Source organism: Carassius carassius, chromosome 30, assembly GCF_963082965.1.
Source record: "Carassius carassius chromosome 30, fCarCar2.1, whole genome shotgun sequence".
Classification (NCBI taxonomy): Eukaryota; Metazoa; Chordata; class Actinopteri; order Cypriniformes; family Cyprinidae; genus Carassius; species Carassius carassius.
Window position 1 is genome coordinate 1,278,799 of NC_081784.1, and position 13,994 is coordinate 1,292,792.

Here is a 13,994-nt window from a genome sequence, read left to right on the forward strand (position 1 = left end):
GCTGCTCAAAATCCCTTTTGCCATCAGGTATATTTTTTGACAAATATACTGTATATGTGGGGTGGAATAAAAAGAAAGTAAGAAAGAAGATACGTGTCATTATTATCATCAATCTGTGTTCTGACAGTGTAAAAAGAGCTCGCATTTCTGTTAATGAGACACATATAGAGTGCAAACAGTTTCATAATCCACCACACTTGCACAAGCAAGCAAGAGATCCAGAAACACGGCAATAATCCTGAAGTACATGCGAGATGTTAAGGCAGGAATTAAAAAAAAAAACATTTGGGGGGTCTCATTGGAACAATTTAAGATGAGATCAATGAAGCCATGAATATAGCAGAGGTGGCGGTATGCACGTTTAATATTGGTCTGTAGCTCGCCATAAAACTAAAAGAAGAACCACAGGTGAACAGGAAAGGAATGAACCACAAAGAGAATTACAGAACATAGAATATAATTTACAATCAGCAAATTATTAAACATAAACAAGGATCTGGTATAATTATAAAAGCAGTTTTAAAATTCATCAAGAAGTGTGAACTCAAATATAGATTTTAGATCTCATCATGTAGCCTACACATAGACTGAAATCACACTCCAGCACAGAAGAAGAAGAAGAATCACAGGTAACTTTACATCTGAGGCGTTTAAAAACTCAATTTGTCCATTATTTATTTCTAAAGATACACGACAATGTATAAAGGGCCTCCATTACCTTCTATGTTACATTATGGCCCTGTAGAAACAGTTTTTGTAAAAATAGGCTAACGATTGCGTCATAACCACGCGACTCTCTGTCGCACAGTAGAGAAATTACCGTACAGACAGGAGGAGAAGCTCGTGGGCAATCGGGGAGACGTCAAGAGAGAAGCCCATAGATTCAAGCCCCGGCGTTACATTTTAAAATACTATACAAAATAATTTATCAGAATACTTACTCCTGCTCACTCACGCCAAAGAACTCGCCAGTTTGTCAGTTTGCACGCACAGCTACTAGAAGATTTACATCTGTCAGACAGGTTGCTGACGTCATCAAGCTTAGTTTGAGTCTGCGCGTCAGAAACGGAAGTGCTAAAAATCGCTTAAAATGGGCTTCACTTGTCTCAATTGAGTTCCAATGGGGTCGATGTGTCCATTTCTTTTACTGTCTATGATCATTCCAGCCGCGCAAGTTTGGGATGCAGTTTGTCAAATTGTTGAATTATGTAGTAACTAGTGACGCAAAGTCAGGTTCATTTCCGCGAACCGGTTCTTTTAAGACAGCTGGGCTCATTGAACCGGTTCAAAAATCCGATGAATCGGGTCCTGACATCAATAAGTATAAAAACAGGTCTCTACGCATTTTTTTTCTAACAACTCAGTGCAATGTTTCAATGAAATTTTCAAATAGCCTAGGTCAATTGTGTCAACACATATTGAAGCATTAAAAAAATAAAGTTATTTGTGTGAAAGCAATAGGGATAGTTCAAATCAGTGTCCAGAGTTTATGTATGTAGCTTTCATTTACCAGAGTAACAAATGCCAAACTGTGATTGCACACATCACTATGAGCCCTAAAGCTTTGTTGTACATCTGATTGAACGGAGGCATTAGACACAAGGACAACACTCTTTATAATAGATGAGCTAATGCTATGTGTGTCTAAACTTCCCATTCACTTGCTCTGCAGTGAATGTGTGCCGTCAGAATGAGACTCATTGAGATAATGATATGAGCCGGAAACATCATTTTGAAGTTAAAAACATCTTAATGCTGGATTTGTTTCACCTTTTGTGTTCTCCAGATGTTAACTGATGGACTGGAGTGCTCTGGATTATTGTGATGTTTTTATCTGCTCTCATTCTGACGGCACCCATTCACTGAAGAGCATCCACTGATAAGACACTGATGCAATGATAAACAGTCTGTGTCAATCTGCAATAGGTTTCATTCAGTCTCTAGACAAGTGATCCCAATGTCTGTAATATAGAGAATTTAACTTTTATTAATGTAGAAAACAAAGTTTTACAAAGTGCAAAAGCTACAAACCGTACAATCAAACACTAAAAATGCATTGATAAAAACAATGGTCAACAAACCGATCCCCTTTCACCTCTCAACATTTAAAAATATATACTTTTTATTGTGTTTTTTGTCTATAGTGGTCATTCTGTTATATCGCAGTCGTCTAAATGTTCATTGGGAGAGGGTCAACAATGTTTTCACAGTTCAGGCCAAGTGAACATGAAGTTATTTCCTTCATCAGGCTTTTTAAAACAGGTTTGTGTCCGGAATCTGAACAGAACTGGAATGAAGATAATGATTTTGTTTATTGAGCAGCGATACAAAAATGGCAACAAAAACTACGTTTCACAAAGTGGAAAGTTAGCATACTTATCTAAGATACTCAATATATTAATTCATATATATTCTTCTGTATATAACTGACAGTGCAAACTCAGAAAAATAGCTTGTATTGAGTTAATTCATCTGAAATAGGAACTACTGGCTTAAAAGTTGAAAGAATTGAAGGCTACAATGAACAGCCACATATTCAGTAGCACTGATTCTGGAAATATTTTTCCCATTCATTTTCTCCACAGGTATTTCAATTCCAAGAAATGTTAATTAATTTTATTTAATGAGGCAATGTATTACTTTTCCCAGAGTCATTGCAAATAATTTGAATCAGTTGTACAGTCATTGATTTTAAGTGTTGAATTTGTAGATTTATATAAAAAAAAGTATTTAAAATATTTAAATAAAAAGTATTTAAAATATTTAAATACAAAATATAAATATTTACTACAAACACTTACAAATATTTAAATATACAAGTACTACTATGTAGAACGTAGGGAGGTCGACTCGATCAAATAATTCGCAATGCATCATGGGAGTGAGCAAAACTTATCTGATTGATCTCTGAGTAGTGCATTTGAAATCACATTTACACAAAGAAACATTTGCACATTACTTTCTTTTTCTTCTTGGAGAAAATTACTGGTAGTTTTGCTTCCAAAGCTGTACTGTTGTATTAAATCCCGTAATAAATAGCAGTAAAGGCATCTGTGGTATGAAATATTACCCATCAGTGATAGGAAATGTGCAAAATAATACCACTCCTCATTGGGAATGTTCTAGTGGGGATACAACTCCTCTGGTGCTAGATGGGACTCTTCTCCTTCAACATTTGCAGTAAAACTGTTGCTTCGACCACCCCAATCATAACTGTCCGGCGAAAGACTGTGAACCAAAGCAATAGATCATTAATTAACCCTTTATGGTCAGATTAATACATTCAATGCATGACGTTAAGTCTAATTTATAGCAGTGCTTTCCTTTGAAAATTTAAAGCTGAAGTATGTCATTTGTGATTACTTTTGTTTTATACAGATTAGTTGTAGACAATAAAACCAAGAATATGCAAACAGGAAAGTAAATAGGTTAAGTTCTGAATGCTATTTGATACATCTAAACACGGTTTTTCAAAAAAAACCTAAATAATCAAGTAAATCTAAGCTGCTTCAGTCCAGTAAGTGTTCATCTTGAAATATCAAAATTATTCTTACGTTTACTTAAGATAATAAAAATCTGTAAAGATTTGACAGCAAAAAGACACGTGAAGCTCGAGCTTAAGGTGGATGTTTGTACAATGACTAAAATATGTTTTACTTGATTAAATATATAAACTATCAATCAGATGGCATGTAGTAGATTATTAAATATAGTGATTAATTTGAGACTGAGTGCTGTCTTACCTGGCTTGAATGTTTTGTGGGATGATACTCCACGCGAGATCATCATCGCTGTCGTAACGCCGCGGGTTGTCAAAGAAATAAGCTCTAGATGAGAACATGTGGCCGGGGATCACTGACACACTCTACAAGCCAAAGAGAGAGTCTTCAGCTTTATATTGTATATCACTGTATATATGTACACTACCGTTCAAAAGTTTGGGGTCGGTAGGATTTTTTCGAGTCTCTTGCGCTCATCAGGTCTGGATTTATTTACTTTAAAAGCATAGTAATTTTTTGAAATATTATTACAATTCAAAACGGCTGTTTTCTATGTGAATATCTGTTAAAGTGTAATTTATTTCTGTGATGTGCAGCTGTATTTTCAACATCATTCCTCCAGTCTTCATTCTCACATGATCAAGAAAACATTTCTGATTATCATCGATGTTGAAAACAGTTGTGCTGCACAATATTTTTGTGGAGACTGTGATACATTTAAATTTTCAGGATTCTTTGATGAATAGAACGTTCAAAAAACAGCATTTATTTGAAATAGAAATCTTTTGTAACATTATAAATGTCTTTACTGTCACTTTATAATGCATCCTTGCTCACCACATTTAAAAAAAAAAATTTATTGACCCCAAAATTTTGAATGGGAATTTAAGTATTGTATGTTAAGAACTGGAAATTTTAATAAAAGATGATATATCTCATACTCGATCCTGAGCCGGCTTTCGGACTCTGAAAATGAAGACCACCAGTGAAGTGGGCAGCAGCTCCCAAACAAACAGGATCACCCCAAAAACCACATATCCAGCGTCGCCCAACATCGACTTCAGATCTGCCTGCAGCGTTAAAAAAAATCATCAAAATAGTCAAATTCATCAAGACAAACTTTAGTATGAAAACAAAAATACTAAAACCAAAAAAATTCCCCAACTTAATTTTTTTTGTCCATAATGTTGCTAAAAAAAGACAAACATGATTAATAATGAAAGCCAAAATATTAAATACCATGAATGCATATATAATGAATAATCCACTATTTTATAAAATAGGTCAAAATGACGCAATCTGATGATTCAGAGCCAAATTACAGGAGGGAAAAAATTACTTCAGAAAGATGGCAGTCCCATAATGTTAATTTCACACAGAGATTAGTAGGTCTATTAGCAAAATCTGTTGATTTTAGCCATCTCTGTTGCATTAAATCCCAATGTTGACCATTTGAAAATGGGGAAAAGCACTTTACATGCCTGGAACTCATATTAAAGATATCTTAATATCATTTTAGATACTGATTCTTAACAAACTTTGCTTTTAGCATCTATAAGGCCTTATATGTGACCCTGGAGTACAAACCCAGTCTTAAGTGTCAATTTTTGGAAATTGAGATTTCTACATCATCTGAAAGATGACTAAATAATCTTTCCATTGATGTATGGTTTGTTAGGAGAACAATATTTGAAAATCTGGAATCTGAAGATGCAAAAAAATCTAAATATTGAGAAAATCATTGTCGTCCAAATTAATTCTTAGCAATGCATATTACTAATCAAAAATTAAGTTTTGATATATTTACAGTAGCAAATTTACTTAATATCTTCAAGGAACATGATCTTTACTTAATATCCTAATGATTTTTGGCATGAAAGAAAAAAAAATATTAACCCAATGTATTTTTGGCTATTGCTACAAATATACCTCAGAGACTTAAGACTGCTTTTGTGCTCCAGGGTCACAAATGGTTCAAATCCAGATATATGTTGATCTCGGTGTGGCTCCATGAGTAAACGGTTAAATTGCACACATCTTCAGAGGTCAAAAAACTAATTTGTGTCACTTTTGCATACAGATGACACCTGTTTTATTTTCAAGAAGAATGTCTGAAGAGCTAATAATGTTGAAACCACAAATGCATCATGTTCACTTTATCAAAACAACTGTGTTGAACATACTTGGTCTGATACGTTGTACCAGTCATAGTCAAATGAGTGGATGCTCTTGACTTTTGCCAGTGCCAGCACCACGAGGTTATAACACGCACGGGAGGAGTACAGCAGGATCACCGTCGCTCCGATCAGAGTCACCTGACACACGGATGTTCCCTGGACAGAAAAGATGAGACGTTCAGCTCAGAATCAGTTCTGATCATTCAAGTCTTTTTACAATGGAAGAAACATACTGTTTTTGAACAGTGATTCACATTGACTTTATGATCTATTCCTCTCTGTCAGTGTTTAAACTGTTAACTAAAACTCAGTTTAACATGAAATAATCTTGTTTTACTTGAGAATGTAAAAAAAAAATGAAGACAAATTATGTGACATTAATTATATAAATTGGATATAGTGTATAACTGGTTCTATGTTTGACAACTTTGCAACCTTTTATGTTTTTTTCTTGGATTTATTTTTTTATTTTATGTTTTTACTTTAATTTGAGGTGATTTTGAGTTTTTGTCTTTTTTATATATGTCTATATAGCCTTTTTTTTAGTTTAGGAATTTTAGCTTATATAGTTTTAGTATTTAATCACAAATTTAAAAAGAATGAGCATTTTTTGTCCCACTTTACCAGTATACACCCTATAAATATATATATATATATATACATTTCTCCTTAAATATGAAGAGGTCAACCAACATATTTAAAGTTTTACGTTTTCTATAATAAAACCATGATTAATTACATAATAAGAACCCAAAAGGGATTTATATTTGTGTATTTCATTTTCTACCGATTAGATTGTGTTTTATTAAAGTCTACGCCTACCCAACCCTAAACCTACCCTACCCCTTACAATAATGCAAAAATAGTAATTAATGTTGTACAGTGTGAGGAAAATTACGCTTTATTGATGTGCGCATGCCCAGTATCTTTTGCTAAATGATCAAATGATTCACAATACGCGATCCGATTGGAGCTCTCCGAAACATTGAATTATTTTGCGTTTCAAAAAGCTCCGTTTCACCCTTCACTACGTACTTTTTAAAATCGTTACAAGCGATGTCGCAATTCGAAAATGAAAGGTACTTTTGAACTGATTTTTGAAAGTGAATCGCTTGAACTAAACGATCGAAGTCACGAGATTGAATCAATCGGAGCGGTTCCAGCGGAAATGACTCACTCATTTGAATCGGTTCGTCTGTCGCTCTGCTTTTGACGTCTTCAGTCATGTTTACACTACTACTGACTTAACTCGCTAGTTTTTTGACATTCACTGAAATAAAACAAAAAAGTATGATGTTTACACATAAAATATCCATGTTTCCATTCCAAAGATAACATCCAACACAAATCTAGAATCTTGAAATGTTTATTGGAAGTTGTCTTTTTTTTTTACTATTATTTAAATAAATCAAGTTAAACGAAATGTAAATGGCAAATGTTGTCTAGGCATACATTTAAGTTTATTTAATTTCAAGTAACGAAAATATTTATTTATTTATTTATCATTATGTTTACTGTAATGACCCTGGTGGGTAGCTTATATATATAATTTACTTTCTGTTAATGTTTATTTAATATCAAGTAACAATTTTTTTAATGGTTTTGTTTTCAATAATAACCCTGATATGCATAGCATCAAAAAGTGCATAAGCAAAGTTAGGAAAGTATCCAGCGGTCCAGTTCAGCCTCTTTAGATGGACACACGGTGGACGTGGGAAGACTGGCACATTGATAAAAGACAACAAGCTTTCAAAGACTGAAAAAGATAATGTAAAAATCTCTGTAAATGTTTTTCCAGGGTGCCTTTCTCCTTCTTTCTCCTTCCTCTCTTCTAAACTCTTGTGAACAAACAACCAAAACATATACACACACACACCTGTCTTGTCTTCTGTGTATACTGTAGTATATTCCTGTCTTTACCTTGGACTCTAGGTAGATGTTGGCCAGAGACATCTTGGCGATCTTATAGAGACACAGTGAGAGTGAGACGGCGCAGAGGACGAACAGCGTGTCGTTGATGGCCACACGCACCAGCACTACAGTCTCTGTGTCGGCCTTCGTCTGCATCTTCACCAGCAGAGCACAGGTCAGGTTCACTAGCAGGAAGAGGATGCTGATGCACAGGAAGAGCAGGTACAGCGGCAGCCTGACGTGTGCAGAATACATCAAACACTGAATCAAGTACACCACATGCATATGCAGAACCTAATAAAATAACATGTCCGTTACTTGAAACAAAAAAAACATTAACTGTAATAAAATATAATGCATTAGAAATACATAATAAATAACTTTGTATTTCAGCTACTTGCCAAAGGAACATTTCTCATTTTAACTGAGTTTATTTTATATATATAAAACTATTTAAAATGACAAAAACTGAATTAAATAACAATTATAAAATTCTAATTAAAACAGGAAATATAAAAATAATAACTTATTTAAAATATTACTAAAAATATAATCATACCTTGATACTAATTATTTAAATATATCTTGTTCTGCTTTATATATAAAAAAATTATACAGTTTATTTAAAACTATTTAAAATGACAAAAACTGAATTAAATAATAACTATAAAAGTCTGATTAAAACAGGAAATATATAAAATATGAATAAAATATAATATCTTGATTCTAATAATTGAAAAAAATATTATTCCGCTTTATCTATAAAAATGTATACAGTATATTTAAAACTATTTAAAATGACAAAAACTGAATTAAATAATAATGATAAATTCTAATTAAAACAGGAAATATAAAATAACATATTTAAAATATTAATAAAAATATAATAATATCTTGATGCTAATTATTGAAAAAACTATCATTCTGCTTTATCTATAAAACAATTATACAGTAGATAAAACATTATTATGTTTAAAAATAACGTTATAAATTAACATTATATTAAATTATAGTTTTTTTTTATTATTAACCTTTTTATTCTAACCTGACAGCAGCCAATCAGACATAATGTTTTACATTTTGATTATAGTAAAAATATATTTTTTAACTAGATTTTTAGTCAGATACCATAATAATAACAATAACTCAAGGTCGCATTACAGATGTAATACATAATATAATTTACAATCGAAATACATAATACAAATACATCAGCAAAAGAAACCAAAACAGCATTAATAAGTGAGTTATGAATATCTGGAGAGATTTTGGGGTAGATTATTCCAAATCTCTGAAAAGAAGCATTACTTTTAAAATGATGAAAGTTTAAAATAAGTATTTTAAGAGTATCTAAGTTTCCGAGTATATTTTTGGGGTCCATATATTCACCTGTACTTCTGAAGTTCTGGTGAATATTTAGACTTCGCCTTGAAAATGACCTGTACCAGAAAACAAGGCATAAGTTAGTGTAAATATTGCATGCATAAAGCATTTAAACTCATGAATTATTAAACCAAGAATGACACATGTATGATCATAAAAGTCACCAGTTAAAACATTTGGATCAAAGCAGAAACCAGATTGTAAAGCAAGTGCAGTCTCCATCATAAACACTGACAGATCAGCAGTGCATAAGATCTGATTCTATACTGTAAAAAGTTACCTTACAGAGTTTTTTCAACATGATCTAGCCTTTAAAAATGACATTAGCATGAAAGAAAGATTATACTTATTTTTGACTTGAATAAAACTAGACCTAAAAATCCTCCAAAATTGATTTTTTTCCTAAAATGCACAGTTCTTAACCATATGTACTGTACACTAAATGACAAAAGTAACCCATGTGTGCTTGTCGTACATTTGAAATAACATGCATTGTCATATAAATCAGTTGTTTATTGTAGGTGGTATATTAGTGGTGATTTACTGTAAATACTTCACAGTTTTTCCTGTAGTGTATTTTATAGAGTACTGTAAACGCTTCAGACCGCAGCCAATGATTTCACTTCCCTTTTTCTCTCACACTGAACTCCTACACGAATGATTCATTTACATACGCAGCTTTGATCATAACAAAAACAGGAAGAGTTTAAATTCTGCTTTTGGAAGAATATGCATTGTGAGAATATACAGTACACATAATATTGAACTGCGTGAGTGTGAATCAATAATGACCCAAGCTGCTCTTTCTTGCCTTCGATGTCATATTATTATTATTATCTATGCAGCGATAATCATGCATGCATTTTTGCAATCATGCATTTTTTATTTTATCCATCAGATATTGATTGGGTGGTGAAACGTTTTTTCTGTATTTTAATAGGTGGCCAGAATTATTATCGTTAACTAAAACCAAAACCATAAAAAAACATCTTTATTATATGAAATAAAATATACATGAACTAAAAATTAAATAAATAAATAAAAATTAAATAAAAAATATTTAAAAAAAAAACTTAATCGTGATATAAATCATGACAAAATTAAAAACAACATAAAATAACAATTTTAAAATAAATTATAATATAAAATATTAATAAAAACTATAATTGTATACCAATAATACAAAAATATAAAATGTAATAAATCTGAATTATTTTTTTATTTTAATAATTATACTTTGGTGATTAAAGTTTAAATAATTATTATTAAACTTTAACTAAAATTAAAAGAAAAAAAACAGAAAAGCTCATTTAAAATATTAACAAAATATGCGGTACTATACATGGTTGTATTTGGAAAATTAACAAAAACTATAATGGTTTACCAATTATACTAAAATAACAAAATTACTCAAAAATAAACAAAAATTAAAACAGAAAACAGAAAAATAAAATCTAACTCAAAATACAAAAAAACTGAATGGCATCTCATAAAATTAATGCAGTTATGCTTTATGAATTCTTCCTAACAAACCCAGGAACAGAGAGTTGTTTCAAGTATTAAAAATGTTGTTTCCTTATCTAAAGACAATAGACACTTAGAATACTTTGTATTCTGCTCTCATAAACGCACATGTGACTGTAGTCTTAAAACCAGACTTTACTGTCACCACGACTGCTAGGTGTGGAACTCACCTGTGCGAAGTACAGATTCATGAGGCTGAGGGTGAAGAACTGCAGGCAGACGGGGAAACAGTAGAGCAGCCAGAAAGACAAGGGTCCGAGTGTGTTTGCGGTCACGCAGTCTCTGAAATAAAAGGAGAAGAGCAGCGCTCGCAGAGCCGCCCACAGCAGACACAAGAACAGAAACACCGTCTGGTAGCTGAAGCGCTTGTGTCTGTATCTCAGCACCAGCCAGAGCTGCACGTACACGAACACAAAGAGCAGAGAGTAGAAGATGGTGTAGGCCACCGTCAGCCCCAGCTTGACGAAGGGAGGCACGGCCGGGCTGAAGGTCGGAGGAGGAGGGAGAGAGTCGCTCTCCATGACTCTGGAGAAGGAGGTCTAGACGGGGTCTGTCCTCCTCCAGCGGCTTCTGCTACTCCTCTTTCACGTGTTCAATCCAAACACAGCTCTGATTCTGCAGGAGAAAACCAGCGACTGAGAGCAGCCCAGGGTTTAGGGGAAGGAAACGAGGGAGAAAGAGGAAAAGAAAGCCAGCAGCACTTCCTCCTGCGGTGCGAGACTGAGCTGCATTCAGCTGCAGGAAGAGGATTGTGCAGCGGGCAGTGAAAGCTGAAGGGGGGGCGGACCCTTTGACGCGGTGTTGACCTTTAACCCTGCGCTCAGGCTTCCCACGGGATGCTTGTGCTGCTTTTCTGCAGCTATGGCTCTTTACAGGTTTGTGTGAAGATTCAATACGTATGAAACACAGGTTACATATTTATTGCAAGCAACTTTATACTGTACAAGTCAGGGACCATTTTAATGTCTTCCCCCCAAATCTGAATTTTTTGGAATTAGTGTACTTTTTTTTTCTTTGCATTTTTATTTACATTTTTTATTTTGCATTTTTATTTTCATTTGCATTTTATTTACATATTTAATGATTGGAATTAGTATACATCTTTATTTCATTTTATTGTCCATTCGTTCATTCGTTCGTTTGTTTGCATTTTTGTTCAGTTGGACCTAAATCTTAACTATTTAAAAAGTTATTCAATATTGCATAAATCCTTTTACTAAAATATATAATTAACAATATTTTTTATTTTTATTGTTTCCTTCAATAGTAACAAAAAAAAACTGAATTAGTATAAATTATTTATTTATTTATTTATTTATTTATGTGTTTTCCTTCATTAGGACATTAATTTTAAATTACATTTTTGGAATAAGTATAAATCTTTTTTTTTTTAATTCATTTATTCATTTCAGGTGGACCTAAATCTTAACTGTTGTATAAGTAACTGTATAAATATTGTATAAATAATTTTTCTAAAATATATAATAGCCTAGAAGCTTGAAGATTCAATAGAGCAGATTATTTGCTTTACATAATGAAACGCCAGTTACATCTTTATATAAGCAACTTTACAACTTTGTTGCTTTTTTCTTAATTAGGCCATTAATCTTATTTTTGCAATAGGTAATAATCTTTCTTATTTCTTTTTTTACATTTTCCTTTAGTTGCACCTAAATCTTAATTATTAAAATGAATCTAAATCCTTTTTTACTAAAATATAGAGCAGTCTACAAACTTGAAACTTCATTAGAATAGAGCCTTTATATTATTTGAGTCCCATTTACATAACGAGACTCCAGTTGCATCTTTATAAGTAACTTTATGCTTTATAAATAAGGTCAGCTGCAATTTAATTAAATTGTATTTTATTTACTTTAGTAGAGCCAAAATCAGTCTAGAAACTCTAATAAAATAGTTAAAGATTGGCTGTTTACAGGTTTGCACATAACTTTACTGAGCATTTAAATCAGAATGATTTTATTGTGTTTTTTTTGTCATTTTTTTATTATTATTATTTTAAATATTTCTACTCAAATTTAATTTTTGTATTATTGTTTTAGTCATTTTAATTCTTAAACTTTAACCTATTTTTTTTATTATTATTAATAATTGCCAAGTTAACATTTCTAATGTTCTAAGTTTTTCAAATGTAAGTTTTTCATCTAATATTTATATTTTTTTATGTATTTTCCGACTGTGTTGGCTCTTTTAGACTCCAGACTTGAGTTAGCCGGTCCAGTTATTGCTGTAATCTCATTAAATCTGATTAAATCTCTGCTCTGAAGGGTTCATAACTGTTCAGTGTTACTCTAGCCATGAGAACCTCTCTGTGTCTGGGACTGTATTTGTGAATTATTGCTGATGCAGCTTAGGTTCTCATTCACATGGCAGCAAGTCAGTGACAAATACAGCTGGGCCCAGAGGTCAGAGGTCAAGCTGTCACCGTACTCTGACACAGGGCAGCAAAGGACAGCTGTGAGACTAATCAATCACAAGTGCAATAATAATCCAACAAAGGTCATGTGATCGGGTTATTAGGGAGTTAAATGCAATATATTTGGAAACATTATGATTTTTAAATGTAAATGAGGTTTATTCTATTTAACAGGGCTGCATTTATTTGATCAGAAATACTGTACAAAATTTGATATATTATTACAATTTTAAGTAAGTGTTTTCTATGTGAATATGTGTTTAAATATAATTTGTTTCTGTGATGCGCAGCTGTATTTTCAGCTTCATTCCTCCAGTCTTCAGTGTCACATGATCTTCAGAAATCATTCTAATATGATGATTGGCTGCTTAAGAAACATTTCTGATTATCATCAATGTGATTGATATTCATGCAGAAACCTTTGGGTGCTTTTTTGTGCTTTTATTCATCAAGTATGCATTAAATTAATCAAAAAAGAACAATTATTAATAAATTTGGGTGAAATATATCATATTGTAGACATGATCTTGATTATTGACAGTAAATTCTACTGATTAAAAATATTTGCTCTATCCTTGCATTGTTTGAATTAAAGTCATGAATATGTTGCTTTGCAATACTGAAATACTTCATAATTAAAAACAGGCTCCCTTTCAATTGAGGCCACGGCACACAGGAAGTTGAATTAAAGATGTTCAGCACAATCACCCAACAGAGCAATTACATTAGTTCAACATTACAACTAAAAACTTCCAGATCAGACGATTTACACTGTGTTTTCTTCAAGGTTTCCCACTTCATGTTGTTTGGCTCCATTATAGACAATAAGAGCATTCTGGAAAATCATGCATTCTTCCATCACAATCTCTGAAAAATGTGTTTAGTTAAACATATTTTAACAAAATACTGATTTTATTAAATACAAAGTGTCATTTCAGACACTGGATGTTCTTATAATTTAATGTAAATAGCACAAATGATTGATAAAGTTCATTCCTACTCGAGCTTAGTTTAGAGAAGTGATTAGTTGTAGAGAAGTGATTGAGCAGTAGATGGCGCTGTTAT

At 32.4% G+C, this 13,994-nt stretch overlaps 1 protein-coding gene across 1 annotated transcript; it reads right to left on the bottom strand.

The window, feature by feature from the left end:
• Nucleotides 1–2,762: 2,762 nt before the first annotated feature.
• LOC132111071 (G protein-coupled receptor 137Ba) lies at nucleotides 2,763–11,236 on the bottom strand. The gene is made up of 7 exons (XM_059518242.1): nucleotides 10,666–11,236; nucleotides 8,978–9,027; nucleotides 7,598–7,823; nucleotides 5,684–5,833; nucleotides 4,442–4,570; nucleotides 3,744–3,865; nucleotides 2,763–3,228 (listed from the first exon to the last, which is right to left on the bottom strand). Exons 1-7 carry the CDS (start codon nucleotides 11,014–11,016, stop codon nucleotides 3,123–3,125), a joined length of 1,134 nt encoding a protein of 377 aa, XP_059374225.1. The 5' UTR covers nucleotides 11,017–11,236; the 3' UTR covers nucleotides 2,763–3,122.
• Between the last annotated feature and the right edge of the window lie 2,758 nt (nucleotides 11,237–13,994).

Coding starts and splice junctions, on each gene's coding strand:
- LOC132111071 (XM_059518242.1), bottom strand. CDS start 11,016: ATGGAGAGCGACTCTCTCCCTCCTCCTCCGACCTTCAGCCCGGCCGTG. Junction 9,028..10,665: donor TGAATCTGTACTTCGCACAG/GTGAGTTCCACA, acceptor TTTCTGGTACAG/GTCATTTTCAAGGCGAAGTC. Junction 7,824..8,977: donor CCAGAACTTCAGAAGTACAG/GTGAATATATGG, acceptor TGCACACGTCAG/GCTGCCGCTGTACCTGCTCT.